The following is a 17805-nucleotide window of genomic DNA, read 5'->3' as shown; positions in this document are numbered from 1 at the left end:
ATCATGCATAGCGAGCTTTTCACACCCTCTAGACTAGAGTCTTGAAACCCCATGTTTCGGCGAGTTTTGTATGAATTTAGCGAATTATCCAACTAACATCGCTTAGGCAATCATAAGACGAGAATATCGGTCAGAGACCGAAGACTTATCGATCGAAAGTTAGGGGGTCTCCCAAAACAGCGCTCTTACTCCGTAGTGACACCCATCACTAATTAATCAATAACTCGCTAACTATACGACATAATTCATCCAAAATCAATAGGCTTCTGGTCCGACATATGATGAATGCACATGCAAAATATGGAGCAGATTCAATCTCGCTTTCGTGAAATATCGCGTGCATTTAACAGACAGACAGACAGACAAAAACCTATCAACATACTTACCGATTAAAATCGATAAGTAACAATAAAGGTATTTCGTCACACGTTAAGAATAGGGACGAATATATTATTCGCAATCGCCTTTTGAATGACTTCTCTTAGGCAGAGTAGTTAGCTGTCTGAATAGATGAACTCGTTCGGAAATTTGGTTTTAGTGAGGTGCATTCACAGAAATCGAGGGCTTTTCAAAATGTAATAAAATCTGTATATCATACATAGCAGTTTTTTCGAGCTTTTCACACAATCTAGACTAGAGTCTTGAAACCCCATGTTTCGGCGAGTTTCGTATGAATTTAGCGAATTATCCAACTAACATCGCTTATTAGAGATATGTAACCATTAAAGACTTGCAGCTCGGCATTTAAGAACCCCTACCCAACACCCATCCTCAGTGTAGAGCAAGTAAACACTAAACATAACATAAATCATATATATTTACAAATTATTGTGGCAAATCAAAATGTTAAGATACTGTAATTAATTAATATTTATTCAACAGCATGTCAGTCGGTCATTTATTTATTCGTCGCCACAAAAAACAAATGCACAAAGATTGGTAGAGAAAATAAATAACCTAGTAGCGTTAATTGCGCGACAGGAGTCGCGAGGGACCTGGTTAGGTCTTCAAGCAGCGACACCTATAGTGTTGTTACTGGTTTAGTGTAAAAAAAAATTATTGCTTTCGCTACAAACATCGACTGAGGCAATAGTCATGATGGTGAACATATTTGACTATAACCCAAATATTTTTGATAACTTAAGAGCGAGCGCAACTTTGCTAACATGCCATGTGAAAGATTTACAAGAAGAAGCAAAACATTGTTATTCACAGGTTAAGGGAATCACAGAAAACCTCAAGAGGTTATCTAGCTTTCACACTCTATGACAGAGGGTAGGCAAGGTTTTTGAACGAGGGGCCAAAACTTTTGTCCACTCAGACTGGCGGACCATGTAAGTGTGACGTAAAATGTTACATTTTATGAACGATATTTGCAGTGTTACTAAAGCAAAGCTGGGCGACAATATGCCTCGTGCCAAATCTAAATTTAAACGCAATCTCAACAAATTCCTTGAGCTATTTTTCAGCCTAAACATTAAAATTTGGTTTTAGTTTGGTTGTGGCAGCATCAGGCGGGCCAGATTAAATTACCCAAAGGGTAGGATGTGTATGCAGTATTCCTGCCAAAGGTGGGCGGCAACAGTTGTAGTATCTTGCCTTATGTAATATGCGGGCTAGTAGGCATACGTGGTTAAAGTCACTTACAGCAAGAAGCAGTGATTTTTTTTACCATCTTGAAAACACACTAGATATACAAATTACAATAAATAATGAAAAAGCATTATAGGCTGAGGGGAGCCGCGAGAAACCAAATTTCGTTATCGAGCATGGCACCCCTAAAAAAGTCTTACAGAAAATAATAATAAAAATTCTGTATATAATATTTGGAAAAAAAAAAAAAAAAGACAAAAGGATCTGGTAGGCTCAGCAGTCGCACGTTTCAACAACAGCAAAAAAAAACGACTCCGCGCACTAACAATCTAAGTAGCCAAGGCAGATCCAGAAAGTGTGCTTCAGAAGTGTGTGTACCAATATAGATGTAACTATTTTGTTAGCCTACTTTACATCAAGTTGTGTAAAGGGACTGAAACCTATGGGCAGGGGGTACTAGGCTAACACAGACAGTCCCCGAACTCGCAATAGAACTAAAATAAGGGAAATCGGAATAAAATTATGTCCTAACCCTAACTTGGTACACATACTACGGGAGCACGCCAAAAAGGATAGTGAACAAGAAAGATAGTTCATTAATCAATCATCATTAATTTGTCAACACAATATAAAGACATAATGCAAAATATGGCAAATATAAAACAGAAAGAGAGCGATGATCAGATATATGGACACAAAATCCAAAATAGTATCAGTAGTTTATTTTTACACATGCCAGAATACAAATTGTACATACAGAATAAAGAAAAAAATGCATTTCAGTGTAAAGAGAGATTCGACAAACCAGTAAAGGTTATCGAGCAACGTCACCTATGAGAAAGTCTAACATTAAATTATATTGAGAAAAAAGTCAAAAATAAAATAATAACAAAAGCCAGGCTTTGAGACACATTTAAGCGACCCGATATCCCAGTGTCACTCTAATCAAGGAAGGGACTCCGGACACCACGGGCCGGGGTAACCATTGTGACCGCAGTTGATTGATTAATAAACGAAAGGATAACGGTAATTATTCCAATGGCTGCTGTACGCAACAATTTAAGTAGTCATGGCAGGTCCAAAAAGGATAGTAACAAGAAAGATAGTTCGTCAATCAATCATTATTACGGTGATTTATCAACACGGTATAAAGACATCATGAAAAATATGGCAAATACAAAACAAAACAGCCTACTCTTCCCACCGTACCTAGCGGTATCAATTAATTTCAAATTCGCGTAGTGTCGCGTCAAATCGGAAACAGCCGTCACGCTTTGAAACGGATTGAAAACTGTGTTTCCATGAAAAATAAAAATATCTAGCTTCCACAAGAATTAAAAGATTGAAAATCACTGCTATATGCGATTATAAGGAATATGGCTAAACGTCTTGTTACAAAGTTCAAGATTTTTGGTATTCCCCTGTAAAGTAGGTGTGACGCCATTGCATTGCGTCATTTTCAGTCTCATAAACTCAATAGTGTTTCCGCATGGTGGACGTCTTTTACAAATATGATTGCTCATATCAAGCGTTATAACGTCATCTGTGTCATGCGGTTTCAAAAAGGGCGTTCCAGAAGTGTGTGTACCAATATGGAGGTAACTAAGTTTGTTTGCCTACTTTACATCAAGTTGTGTAAAGGGACTGAAACCTATGGGCAGGAGTATTATTCACTTGGCTAATACAGACAGTCCCCGAACTCATAATAGAACTAAAATAAGGAAAATCGAAATAAAATTATGGCCTAACCCTATTCTGGTACACACATTAATGGAGTACCAAAAAAGTACTTTGCACGGTGAGTTTATTTAGCTGCAAAGTTCACAAGTATAAAGCAGATATGACGTCATCAAATCGCGACATTTGCTGCCATGTTGGTTCAATCTAACATATTATTACATATACAGGGTGGCCCAATAATAGGGTGACATTTATTGGACACGTAATGGACACATAGTATGTTATTCTTGTTCTTTGTATCGTTTTTGGAGAAATTGCTTTTCTCTTTTGATTACTGGACCAATTGCTTGAAATTTTCAGTGAGTGAAGATTATATTTTTTGCTAGAGGGCTATTACTTTTAATTTGTGCTATGCCGTATTCAAAATTATGTGGCGCTACGTGTTCATACATTTGAGCATAGCTCTCTTGTGTTTTTATGTAGTTGTTGTCCTTCATCATGTTATTCTTCTTCCTATTGGTATGAAAAAATATCGCTTTTCTCCTTGATTACTGGAGTAATTGCTTTGAAATTTTCAGTGAGTGAAGATTATATTTTTCGCCAGAAAGCTATTACTTTTGTTTATTTCAAATATTCCTGAGAGCCGTAGTCGTTGTTTTTTTGTGTGTGTGTGTTGTGACGTCATCAACATTTGCCACAATGTGGCGGTTCCGCGAACGCATATGTGCGCTACGTGTCCATATATTTAATCATAGCTGTCTTGTTCTTAATCTATTCATTTATTAACCGTTAACCCACTTTCGGACCACCCTGTAAACATGGTATTACATATATACAATTATAAGGTGTATGGATAGAAAAATATGTCCGTTAGGTTCCTTCGTTCTCAGGAATTAGTCTCATTTCGACTATCTTGTAATGCCTGCCCCCTCTGTCTGTTTTCACTTTCACTCCAGGTTTACCATTATAAGGTCCGTTCAGACTGCAAATTGTATCATCGTTGAACCACCATCCAGATTTACCCGGGCAGCCCCTTCCCTCCTTGTCCCGTACCTGGAAGTTCATGTTTTTCATTCCTTCAAAGTGTGTTTTCAGGGCTTCGCCACTTTTACTTCCAAAATCTGTATAGTCAAATCGATAATTTGTAGAGCGATTCCCGAGTTTGAAATTCCTGAAACAAAAATGGCGTATTTGTTAATTATTCGCAATAATATTTAATAGCTAAACGTCTCTAAACTAACACAGTCGGTACTCCTGTAGTATGCGATCCAAGATGGTGGGCACCGTAACGTAGTACTAGTATGTGCTCAAGATTACGGTCAGGCCATAATTTCAGGTAAATTACTACGGGAGTCACATGACTAGGCCCCGAACTCGTAATAAAGCTAAAATAAGGGAATCTGAAATAAAATTATGGCCTAACCCTAACCTGGCACACATGCGACGTTCCGGTGTCCACCATCTTGGTGCACATACTTCTGAAGGGTCAAAAATTGTATATCAGTTGATTTAATGCCTAAAACTGAAGTAAAACAGTCTATTCATTTGAAACAAAAACTGGCTACCTATTGTATTTCGAAATTGATGTGAGCTCTTTCGGATCCGTTACTTTTTGTGTTTGTGGTGAACTTATCGTTCGCAGGATCTGATCTTGTGGAGGATAATTATGTGCTAAAGGTTTGATGGACTCCTCACCACCGTAGGGTGGTTCACGTAACTTCTGGTCGGTTACGGCTTCCTCCAACCATCAAGTCCATACATCTGAAACAAATAACTGGCTAACAAATCCCATACCCGACATAAAAAAGTAACCGAACGAGAGGCCATGGTTTGCCATATGATTAAACCGCATTATCGGCTTTCCTCTCCCCCGGCATAAATACGTTAATTCTATCCTATCCTAAATAACTGGCTAACTAATCCCGAACACGATGCGGACTGGTAACCGAACGAGAGGCCGTGGTACGCCGTATGATTAAGACATCTTATCGACTTTCCTCTCTCCCGGGGTAAATATTTTATTCTTTTCTTGTCTTATGTATAGTTTGAAGCTAGCTGGTTATACTTTAACTTACATAAATCTGACATTGCCCGTTTCCGGTTCCGAATCTTCTTTCATGACAAAGTCTAGTTTCCAATATTTAGCGCTAGATGTCAGTAGATGAATGGTTTCAAGTCCTGTATAACAAGAGGAATAAATTTATTTATATATATGTAAAATTTGTGAAAGAAAGTTTGTTCAAATATTTTTCAAAGTAATTTGGCACAACCAGAGAGAATGAAGGAAAATTGGCATTAAAAAAAAAGGAAAAATTGTCGAACATAACTAAAAATGGAGAATTCTTGTAATATAAATAGACTAATAATGCACTACGTGTATGTTATGAGAGAGAGAGAGAGAGAGATTTTTGCGTCACCCAAAATATAAAATATCAGTCATCGTAATAATAAAAATGATAATAGGTAATAAATTTGTTTGGTATAGACAGGATGGAGTGATACGACCAGGCGGTCATCGAAGTCAACTCCCCCCCTTCAAATTATATAATATGATAACTTTTTTTGTGAGAATTAAATAATTCGTATATTTTGTGCCCGGTTTAATGCGCAAGTTATTTCACTATTTTTCATAAAATAAGGGAATTACCCATATTTTAATTTATTGTATTACTGTTCCAAATGTACTGTACTAGCTCAAACACTTTCAACCACGATCAATGAAAGAACACCACTTGCACACCACTTGGTAGTTTAGCACTGTGTATTCTATTTAGGATGACCCAAAAAAAAAATCCAGGTCATTCGAGACACAAGCTAGAATCTAGAGTGAACATAGCATTTTCGCGAACTCCAGAAGTATGTGCGCCAAGATGGCACACAACCTGAACATAATGTGTGTACTGGTTAGGGTTCAGGTAGTGCGACATCTTGGTGCATATACTTCTGGAGCGCTCATTTTTGAGTGCAAAGTGTTTTAACTTCTTGGAGCTACTGAATAAAATCATATACAAACAGTAATTTGGGTGTTGAATAATTTTTTTTTTCATTTTCAAAAAAGTAATTAGAAAAATATAGGTGTTTTGTAGCCCCCCCCCCCCCCAAAAAAAAAAAATGAAGAAACAAAGTAAACAGAACCCACATATTTTGGAACATATTCTAGAGCAGGGGTGTGCAACCTTTATTACTGGAGGGCCAAATATTGATAACTGGGTGAATCCGCGGGCCGCACCTTTTTTACTATAAGATTTCTAGCAGTTGCATGCACAAAAAGTTTGGTTGTTGATCCTATGAGACGCGTTATTCGCTTCGCACAAGATAGCTGTTTTAGGGCATTGCAACGTGATGGGCATAGAATCTAGAGGAAACATAACTTTTGTGCAAATCGTCCTAAATTACTGAAAGTTCAGGGTACAAATCATACACAAACAGAACAGTTTAAGCGTTAAAATATAAATTTTTCCTTTTCGTGGTAGTGAAAAGAAGTTTATAAATTCCATTTTTTGTTGGTCACCTTGTAAATAAAATTGTTTGCAACAGCCACAGCAGTTTGCTTACCAATCCAGAAGTTTCCAGTCATGTTTCCGAATCCACTTACGTAATCTTCAAATTCTCTATCAAAATCTACACTGCCATCAATGCGTCTCTGAATTACCTGTGATTTTAAAAGCAACATGGCAGTTTTTATTGGAATTTTGCTAAAATTGGGCGCCCCAGAAGTATGTGTACCAGTATAGAGGTAACTAATTTTGTTCGCCTACTTTAAATCAAGTCGTGTAAAGGGACTGTAACCTATGGGCAGGGGGTATACTCACTTGGCTAACACAGGAGTCTCTAAACTAAAAGAAGGAAAATCTGAATAAAATTATGGCCCAACCCTACCTAACCTGGTACACACACTACGGGAGTACCAAAATTGGGGCGTATTGCGCCCATTTTATAGCTAATTGCTGTGATGGGATTTCAAATTGTAAGAACGCGTTTTCTTTTGTATCGAAACCACTAACAACATGTTTCCTCTTTTCAGAAAATGTATGTCATTACGTATAAGCTATTTATATAAATCTAATACATAACTTTTGAAACGCCAAACATGACGCTTGGGGTAAAACTGCAAGAAAAACATAGAATTCTTTCTGCGAAGATAGACACTTTTACTCCAATATTAATTAGATGAAAATTGCCACCTTGTAACACAACAAAAAACAGCAGCAACCAGTACTACTACCATCAAATTTAACTAACTTTATCAAACTTTATCCACCTGAAAATGTACCTGTGGCACATCAGTGGGCTATGGCCCACTGGTTAAGAACCAATGCATTCGGTCGCATAATGCTTATTTTAGAGCTAATTGCTGTGATGGGATTTAAAATTGTAGGAACGGGCTCTACCGCAACCGGCGATTATCCTATATTCAACATTTTAAAAGTTATGCATTAGATTTATATAAATAGCTTCTACGTAATGGTATACATACATTTTCTGAAACAAGGGAACATGTTGTTAGTTGGTTCGCCACAAAAGAGAAGACGTTTTCACCATTTTAAATTCCATCACAGCAATTAGCTGATTCTTAGCCTTAATTTCAGGTCGTACTCATTAGCAGTGCTCGTCCGAACTATTGAACAAAGCAAAAAAACAAGGAACATACTTCAAGAGCACCTATAAAAATAGGGTTAGGCCATAATTATTTTATTGTTTTGTATTGCCCTATTTACCTATTGCTGACACTATTGTGGCCCGCAAACAATGCAAAAATACTTTTGTGGCCCGCGAAGGCAACAACCTTGGACAGGTTATATTGTGTTGATAAATTATTGATGATTGATTATCTTATCTTTCTGCATTGTTTACTGTCCTTTTCGGGGTGCTCCCGTAGAATGTGTACCAAGGTAGGATTAAGTCATAATTTTATTCCGATTTTCCTTATTTTAGTTCGGGGACTGTCTGTGTTAGCCAAGTGAATATACCCCCTGCCCATAGGTTTCAGTTCCTTTACACAACTTAATGTAAAGTAGGCGAACAAAATTAGTTACCTCCATATTGGCACACATACTTCTGGAGCGCCCTAAAACATTGGGTTATCAGTGAATCGCTCACGAATAAAGTAAAATAAAAAAAAAAGCGTACGGGTTTTGAGTCTTACTGTAAATGTCGCAATATCGTTTCAGCAGAAAGAAAAACACGCCCAAAATTTATCTTTTTTTTTTCTCCGGGAGATTTTCTCAGTGTATGACCGAAAAACAGTGATTGAATATAAGCATCAACTTACGTAATAATATTCCGTATCCGATTTACATTCGCAGTATACGGTAACATTCTTTTCATCTGAAATCCGCTTCGATATTATTTCGCCGTACTCGTTGCCTGATATATGACCCGGCAATGCTTTTCCGGTTGAATTTTCTTTCAACTTCTTGCATCTGTCCTCGTTGCATGTCCCGAACGCATCTGAAACCAAAATGAATGAATTTTATTGGACACAAAATGTACATCGTTTTGTTACTGGACACTTAAATGGACCTTCGGATCGCTTTCGTATTATGTTGATGTTGTTGTTCTTTGTCGCTTTTCTCTTTGGCTACTGGACCAATTGCTTTGAAATTGTCAGTGCTTAAAGATTAAATTTTGCGCTAGAAGGCTATCACTTTTATTTATTTTAAATATTCCAGTAAGCTGCATGGGATTCGTTTGTTTGTGGGCCATGACGTCATCCGAGTTCGCTTTTTTTTCTCTCGCTATGACGTCATCAAAATTATGTGACGCTACGTGTCCATAGATTTGAGCATAGCTCTCTTGTTAAGATTGTAATTGTAACAACCCGTATCTGCGTACCGTGGTAATTTTCGAATATTTGATGATTTCAGAATCGAATCGAATATTTTTTCAAATCTCAAATTTTTGAGCTCCAGAAGTATGTGCACCAAGATGGCGCACAACCTGAACATAGTATGTGTACCTGGTTAGGGTTCAGGTTGTGCGCCATCTTGGTGCACATACTTCGGGAGCGCCTGAATTTTTGGAAGGTATGTAGTTGTATTGACTGTTTCATTATATTGGGTCCTTCAGACACATAAATTAGTGAAAAGACGTAATCCATCACTAAGACAGTTCGCTGAGTGTTAACACACGATAAGAAACATGTTTCATCAATAACTCACCCAAAAGAAAAGAGTCATATATTTTCAAATTGTATTTTAACAATTTGATATGAATAAAAAAATGAGGAATTCACCTAGACCTGCGGGCGGAAAAACAAAAACAAGATGGTGGCGATTCGAAATTCTCGAATAATTTACTATTCGATTCGAAATGCCTTGCCCGCCCTAATCGCGAATTGTTACCAAGCTGATTGGACACAGAATATATATTGTGTATTGTTATTATTTTTATGTTGTTGTTAGTATTTATTTTCTTGTCGTTGTGAAAAAAAAGCCTTTCTCATTAACTACTGGGCCAATCGCTTTAAAATTTCAGTGGGTAGAGATTATATTTTTCGCTAGAGCGATTTTTTTAAACTTTCTTTCTTTAAATTCGTTTCTTGTATGCGATGACTTCACCAAAATTAAAAACTTCGCCCCTTGCAGCGGTGAAACTTAGAACTGAAAATTAGTCAAGGTATTTTCCTATTTTCATGAAAGAAAGAAATATATCGCTTCTCTCTTTTTCGAGTGTAGACCTGTACTTCGTGTCAATATACTACTGCATAATGTCTAGCTTTCTTACCAGGAACAGGCCATTTGAAAGGGCTTTCAGTGGTCTGTGTCTGTTTTTCGTTATTTGTAGGCATCGCAGTGCTCTCGATCGTAATTTCGCTTTCGCGGTCGAGCTGCTTTCTTATGAATTCCAGCAGTTCAGGTTTATTTTCGAATCCATCTGAAATAAAAATAATGTTTAGTGTTTCGTCTGAAAATCTGACGACGGACGCATAACGTGAAAAGTAGAATTGTTTTTTAAATATAAGAAAATTATTTCAATCAAGGCCACACGCACTGATTTGGAAATAAGGGAATCTGATCTCCGATAAACCTGTAATGTCAATAGACAAAAGCGTAGCAATTCTAAAAATTATTTTCTCGGGAGGAAGGGGGGGGGGTATTGTTTTTTGTATAATGACGTAATACGACGCTCACTCGCGACTTTTGATTGGCCACTTTATGTAAGCGGCACGTGATCTGGAATGCCGGAAAGATTAACGCTATAATCACAAATCACTCTCAAATTATTTTATAAGTATTTATCACGAATGGTACCCGGTGGCGACCTTCGGTTCTACCCACAAGCCAAACTAAAAAAGAAAACTCCTACAATCTTTTGCCTATCTTACTAACGACTTGTTACTTATCGATTTTAATCGGTAAGTATGTTGATAGGTATTTGTTACTTATCGATCTTAAGATCGGTAAGTATATTGATAGGTATTTGTCTGTATGTATGTCTGTCTGTCTGTCTGTGTGTGTGTCTGTTAGATGCACGCGATATCTCACGAAAGCGAGATTGAATCTGCTCCAGATTTTGCATGTGCATTCATCTCATCTCGGACCAGAAGCCTATTGATTTTGGGCAAATTATGTCTTATAATTAGCGAGTTATCAATCAATTATTGATATAGTGATCTAGATTTTTGTAAAGCGAGAGAATTTTGAGACCCGCCGAGTGTGTGTGTGCGATGCGCAGTGCGCAAGTTACAAGAGCGGATAAATCGAAACTGCAGTTTCTGTTTTGGGGATCCCCTAACTATCGATCGATAAGTCTTCGGTTTCCAACCGATATTCTCGTCTGTTTGTCTGTCTGTTAGATGCACGCGATATCTCACGAAAGCGAAATTGAATCTGCTCCATGCATGTGCATTCATCATATGTCGAACCAGAAGCCTATTGATTTTGGATGAATTATGTAGTATAATTAGCGAGTTATTAATTAATTGGTAATGGGACACAAGGTGTCACTATGGAGTAAGAGCGCTGTTTTGGGGGATCCCCTAACTTTCGATCGATAAATCTTCGGTCTCTAACCGATATTCTCGTTTATATCGGTACGCAATTTAAAATGGTGCATGACGCAAGAATGAAAGAATCTGCAATTTGAGTCTATTTACTTTAAATTAATGAGTCATAGTGAATGGTATTATAGGGATAACCTTGTTATTTTAGTTATATTTTATATGTAATAATATGAATCGTCGTAAAACCAGATAATTCAGAATTTCCTAAAATTATAGAAATCCAAAACAAGTTCTGTAACTGGACATAATTAAGTTAAATAACCCCAGGCCATATCACAATGACGAATCAGTTTTAATAGACTTCATCTTTGTACCACACTTGATTAGGACATTTCCGTACATGCTTATTTTCTATATAATATAACTATTCACTGTTTTAATTGTCCTATTCGGATCATATCTTTTCGGCAATAAAGACTTTACATCGTTAAAGTGTGTTTAACAAAGACTTGGGGGATTGAGCAGGCGAAGGCCATCCGTTTGTGGTCCCTGAGAACTGCTCCTCGCCCCCCCCCCCTCTACGTGGGTAAACAGCCCCTTTTTTCTAAAGACTTGGTTTGGAGTGAGGGGGGGAAAATGCACTGTAAAAAAACACACGTCACACTAAAAAAGTAAAACATACACACTGAATAGACTAAATATCCTATGTATGCCAGTTCGAGGTAATAAGGAAATATGAGAATTTAGTGGCGTTTTGGGGAACGTTATTTTTAATGCCAAGTGATATGTCTGAAAACACCACTTAAAAGGGCAAGCCCCTCTAAAAAGTTAACCCAGACGCTGCTTTTTCTTATTAACGACATGTTTATAGTCTATTTATGAGAGAATGCAAGAACAAAAAATGTTATAGCCTATATATAGACCAGGTGTAATACAGGAATATGGGGATTCTGTGACGTTTCGGAAACGTTATTTTCACACACAAGTGATTTGGAATGACGTTTAACGCAAGCAGGAAAGCAATTAACGCTATAACAACACATTTAGGTATATTTATTCTAAATTAATATGGTCATCAAGAATAATACCTAATGAAGTGGTCGAAGATAACTGCCCCGCCGTTCCCCACGTAGGCAAATGGCCCAATTTTTCTAACGACTTGTTCATAGTTGGTGCGTTAAAAAAGGCTTTTAAAGAGGACAAGCCACACTAAAAAGTAAAAAACAGACTCGAAATACACTGGCATCTTACGTAGATAAGGTCGAGTACGTAATAAAAAAAGAACTATTTGACGGGAAAGTTATTCTTAGTTGCAGAAAATAATTTGAACGTTATAATCACAAATCCAAATCTATTTAAATTATTGTAATCCTCGTGAGTCGTGAGGACATTCGCTAGTGATCTCAGATAATAGCACCGCAGTACCCTAGACTGGCCAAGGCGCGCATTTTAAAAATCCTGTTCCCATGCAGGGGGGGTGGGCACGGTTTTTGGATCAGGGGCCAAAAATTTTGCCCAACTCAGCCTGGCGGGCCATGTAAGTATGACGTTACAATTACATTTCATGAACAATGTTTAAAGTGTTACAAAAGCAAAAGTGGAAAACAATAAGCCTCGTGCCAAAACTAAATTTAACCGCAATCTCATCAAAATTTGGTCTCAGTTTGGTTGTGGCAGCATCAGGCGGGCCAGATTGAATTACCTAGCGGGTCGAATTTGGCCCGCGTGCCGTACTTTGCCCATGTCTAGTCTAATGGCAAGTTTGGGGTAGGGTCGGAAAATTCCTTATAAAAACGACACGTCACACTAAAAAAGTGAATCACACTTACTAAACACACCTAAAAATCTCGTGTATGCCAGGTCGGGTATGTAATAAGGAAATACCGGAACCTGTGACGTTTTTGGAAATTCACGTGATTTGGAATGACGTATTAAGTAAGCTGGAAATTGATGTGATTATCGCGAATGGTATCTAGTGAACTTTCGCTTGTGGCGCCAAATATCTGCTTCGTGGTCCCTATGTGTGTCATTTTAAGAAACTCGGTTTAATGCCATGTGTAGAGTGAGTGTGTGATAACACTTTATACCAGGAATGTGCAAATTGCGGCCCGCGGGCCAAATGCGGCCCGCAAGAAAAATTTGTGCGGCCCGCGGAGAAATAACAATTTTGAATGGTGTGCCCGTGAAACGAGTCAGTTTAGGTAATCTGGTGCGTGCGAGCAATTCCGATCCATCTGCTCCACAAAGCCTATACCAGTGCCTTAGTGCCACTGTCATATTAGCAAAACCAGATAGCAAAACTTTGATGCAAAATATACGATATATATTACAAAAACGTGTTTCTCACTCACTGAGTTGGATTAAAGTCGGTGTGGCGATAAATTCAAATGGCAGTTCTTTAGAAGTTTATACGTTTAACTCACTATTTCTGCAAGAAACCCTTATAATAACGTAAGGTGACCAAGCAAAAATAAACAATGATTGTGTTGGAATCTACTAGAATGTCAATATTAAATAAAGGTGCGGCACGCGTCTTTACTCAGTTACTTGAATTTGGCCCGCCAGTGAAAAAGGTTGCACACTCCTGCTTTATACAAACGGGAGCAAAACTAACAAAGATATATACCTCTACGATTTTTTGTCTTATTAACATCTTGTTCATGATCTAGGTATGAAAGGGCGCTAAAAATAACCCTTTTTAAAATATAGACAAGGTCGTGGGTGTAATGAGGAAATACGGGAGTTCTGTGACGTTTTTTGGAAATTCACGTGATTTGGAATGACGTATGACGTAAGCAGGAAATAGTTTAACGATGTAATCACGGATCCCTTTCGTTTCAGAATTTTTATAATGAACTTTGCGTATAGTTCTTGACATATTTACCATCATTTTTGATTTCGGATAGAGACATTTGACAATATTAATAAAAGACTATTTGTAGAAGTTACGCGACACTCCCAATCCTTCCTCAATGCCTTTGTGTCAGTGCAGAGTTGTGCAATATGCGCCCCGCGGGCCAAATGCGCCCAACAAGGGCAAAATTGTGCGTGCAACCTTTGGAGAAGTGCCAATTTTGAATGGTGTGCGGCCCGAAACGAGTTTTTAATTTAGTTTAATCCTCCCTTTAGTTTAATGCCTCCCTTCACACTGAAAGTATTGTCTTATATGTGATTCGTATTTATTTTTGTCTACTGTGTACTTTTGGTATGTGATAAAATAAACTACTGACTGACTGACTTAATCTGGTACGTGTGAGTAATTCCGATCCCTTCACGTTGCAAAGCCTATACCTGAGACCAATTTGATATCTATGCCTATGACGTGACAAAGCCCTAATAGTTAGCTTGTACGAAGGGAACAACGCATGTCATAAAATCAATAACGAAATTTTTGTGCCTGCAAATACTAGAAAGGAATTCTAGTGGTTGGTTATTAATCTTATGACATGCGTTGTTCGCTTTGCACAAGCTAGGTGTTAGGGCATTGCAACGTCATAGATAATAAACAAAGATAATATATTGGACTCAGAGGCACACCATTCAAAATTGGCACTTCTCGGCGGGCCGCACAGTTTTTCCTTGTGGGCCGCATTTGGCCCGCGGGCCGCAGGTTGCACACCCTTATAGACTCTATATGGCAGCCTGATAAATAGCCTTATGTGAAGAGGTCGTGAAAATGGCGACTCGGTCATAAATCCTGTTTATTTCACTCTACGTGTCAGCATAACAGCCTTTTGCGGAAATAACATTAAACATTAAAAAGGTGACTGCGATCAATATATACTCATCCTGCTGTCTATATGGAAGCTCGAACAGCGTTCTACGAATGTGACCATTCGGATGGCGATTTGAATCATAATCTATCTTCTAATCTTACCGTATAATTACCAATGGAGCTCGTTATGGAGGCATGTTTCTATATGGCAGACCCACTGTTGGGGAGGCCATTCAAATGGCAATTGTACGTACCCATATATACACCCCTATCCCTAACCTACTGTCTGTTTAGTGTAGCCCAATAGCCCTCTATCAAGGATACCATTCAAAGGGGGATTCAAGAAAAAAACTCTTTATCAAATATTCAAAATCAAATTACTTACTTTCGAGATCGGCCTGAAATCGAAAAAAGAAAATAGATTAATGATATTGCAAATCTATTCAAAACAACCAAGGGCCTTCAGTGCGTGTTGTTTTGCTATTTTTCCATATAACAGTATTTCCCGCAACTGGGTCGTCTTCATATTTTGTGTCGCTTATTTTATATATCTATGTTATATATATATTTCGTATCGAAGTGTAGTTCAATACACACGTGTTTATTTTGCTAAAGTAAACCCAAGCCACAATTTTAAAAACTGGCAACCACATAGCAGTGTTTTCCGCAACTGGGTAGGCTGCAAATTTTCCTGGGTCGCTTATTTTTTTTTCGTATAAATGTTGCTAAATAGTAATTGTATAACTGGAAAGTATCAATGCTTGAAAACTTAGTAGCATTTATTTTGCTAAAGTAAACCCAAGTCACAATTTTAAAAAGCTGACTGATAGTGAACAAGCGCTCACTTTTTGGTGTTTTTTGAGTGAGTAAATCCTCTCGCACATAACTATTTCCGAATGTGATTCGAAAATGCAAACCCGTGCAGGGTAATCAGTGTTGCGGGGGTGAAACACTTAACACAGTGGCGCCCAAACCAAGATCCGCGGGCCAATTACTGCCCGCGTAACGATTCAGTATGGCCCACCGGACTTCGGTGAAATATTTTACCACTTCATTGTTACGATCCCAACTGTTACGTCAAAATCACAGTTTAAACACATGTGTATTCGTAACAATTGGATTATACCAGTATCTTAATTATACGTATCAGTACCGGTAGTGGCTCTTGCGGGTCATGTGTATGTATATACTTACTGCTTCAATGATGAATTCCCCGCAGTTCGGGTCACCTGGCTCACAGTGGTCATCAATTGGTGGTTGCTCATTTGGCGAAGAACCTGGAAAAATTTAAGGACGTTTTAACAATGCCAGTGATTTGACAAGAGTAGCGATTGAATAACAAAAATTGGTACTCCCGAAGTATGTGAACCAATATGGCGGACACCGGAACGTAGTATGTGTACCAGGTTAGGGTTAGGTCATAATCTTTCTTATTTTAGTTCTATTACGATTTCGGGGACTAGCCAAGTATCTCCCGTAGTGCTTGTACCTGAAATTATGGCCTAACCCTAACCAGGTACACATACTACGTCCCGGTGTTCGCCATCTTGGCTCACATACTTCGGCAGTACCCGCAATTTACGGTGGAAAAGGCGTTCTTGGGAGGCCAGAGAATTTAGAGGAAAGCATTTTTCTATTATGATACAAGCTTAGCCCTTCCGATTAGCCTGCGTGGCATCGCATGTTTGGATTCCGGGCGCTCCAGAAGTATGTTTACCAATAGAAAGGTAACTAATTTTTTGCCTACTTTACATTAGGTTGTGTAAAGGGGTGGAAGCTTATGGGCAGGGGATATATTCACTTGGCTAACACAGATAGTCCCCGAACTCGTAATAGAACTAAAATAAGGAAATTCCGGTACTCCTGAAGTATGCGCACAAAGATGTCGCATAACCTGAACCCTAACCTGTTACACAACCTGAGTTCAGGTTGTGCGCCATCTTGATGCGCATACTTCAGGAGGTCCGAAAATCGTAATAAAATTATGGCCTAACGTGGTACACATATTACGGGAGTACCAAATCTCGTTGGGGATAATTATGTGCGAGAGGATTGATGGGCTTCTCGCCGCCATAGGGTGGTTCACGTAACCGCTGGCCGGTTACTGCTTTCTCCACTGTGCAGTCCAGGCATCTGAAACACACACTTTTTATCGACTTTTTTCTTCTCCGGGATTAATATAAGATTTCTATCCTATCCACCCTGCGCATAGGTATAGCATATTGTGCATAGCCAGTAAATCATATTCATAAAAAGTTACGATGCACAGAATATACTCACACTCTTGCGTATTTGCCTTCATCCAAGTCACCATTATGACAGCAAATAATATTCCTTTAACGAGAATCATGCTGAAATTGCTTTGAAGTTAGATAAGTAAGTACAAACACTTCATTTTTCCGAGTGTAACTAATTTAACAAATTCTGCCCAAAGATACAAAGAATTAAAATTGGTAAAAATAGTAAATTTTCCATGTTTATAAGGATCGGCAGGAATTGATATAGTAAAACCTATCAACGAAGTTTCAAAAAGATTGGGGTTAAGCTACAACTGTAGCTCAATTACTAAGAGTTTATTCCGAGTGCAACCAATTTAACAAATTCTGTCAAAAGATATGAATGTTTAAAATTGTTAAAAGGGGTATTTTTTTTTAATTATATATTTCAATAAAATAATTTCGAAATGAAAATAATTTAACTCGTACTTCTGCTGCGCCGTCAATGGCAGTTAATTTCTTTCTATAGAAATTTTTTGATTTAATAGCGCCAATTAACATGATAAAAAGAAAACCGAAAACAACCGACTTAACCCTCTTGTTTTAATGTATTTGTAAGTATTTCCATGCGATCAATATATCAGTAATATAACAAA

General features: G+C 38.0%; 1 protein-coding gene across 1 annotated transcript; it reads right to left on the bottom strand.

Moving 5' to 3' along the window:
• Positions 1 to 799: 799 nt before the first annotated feature.
• LOC120328097 (ficolin-1-A-like) lies at positions 800 to 17353 on the bottom strand. The gene is made up of 8 exons (XM_039394497.2): positions 17214 to 17353; positions 16128 to 16210; positions 15319 to 15331; positions 10000 to 10149; positions 8546 to 8724; positions 6829 to 6925; positions 5349 to 5451; positions 800 to 4444 (listed from the first exon to the last, which is right to left on the bottom strand). The coding sequence occupies exons 1-8, from the start codon at positions 17281 to 17283 to the stop codon at positions 4144 to 4146; spliced, it is 996 nt and encodes a 331-aa protein (XP_039250431.2). The 5' UTR covers positions 17284 to 17353; the 3' UTR covers positions 800 to 4143.
• Between the last annotated feature and the right edge of the window lie 452 nt (positions 17354 to 17805).

Source organism: Styela clava, chromosome 7 (genome assembly GCF_964204865.1).
Source record: "Styela clava chromosome 7, kaStyClav1.hap1.2, whole genome shotgun sequence".
NCBI classification, from domain to species: Eukaryota; Metazoa; Chordata; class Ascidiacea; order Stolidobranchia; family Styelidae; genus Styela; species Styela clava.
Note: the sequence above shows the minus strand (reverse complement) of the source record. Positions and strands in the feature narration are given on the sequence as shown.

Bases quoted from the DNA above. Each gene is read 5' to 3' on its own strand.
- LOC120328097 (XM_039394497.2), bottom strand. From the start codon at position 17,283: ATGATTCTCGTTAAAGGAATATTATTTGCTGTCATAATGGTGACTTGG. The intron at 5,452-6,828 runs GTAAGCAAACTG...CTTGTTATACAG, and splicing joins GACTGGAAACTTCTGGATTG to GACTTGAAACCATTCATCTA. The intron at 4,445-5,348 runs GTAAGTTAAAGT...TTTTTGTTTCAG, and splicing joins ACGGGCAATGTCAGATTTAT to GAATTTCAAACTCGGGAATC.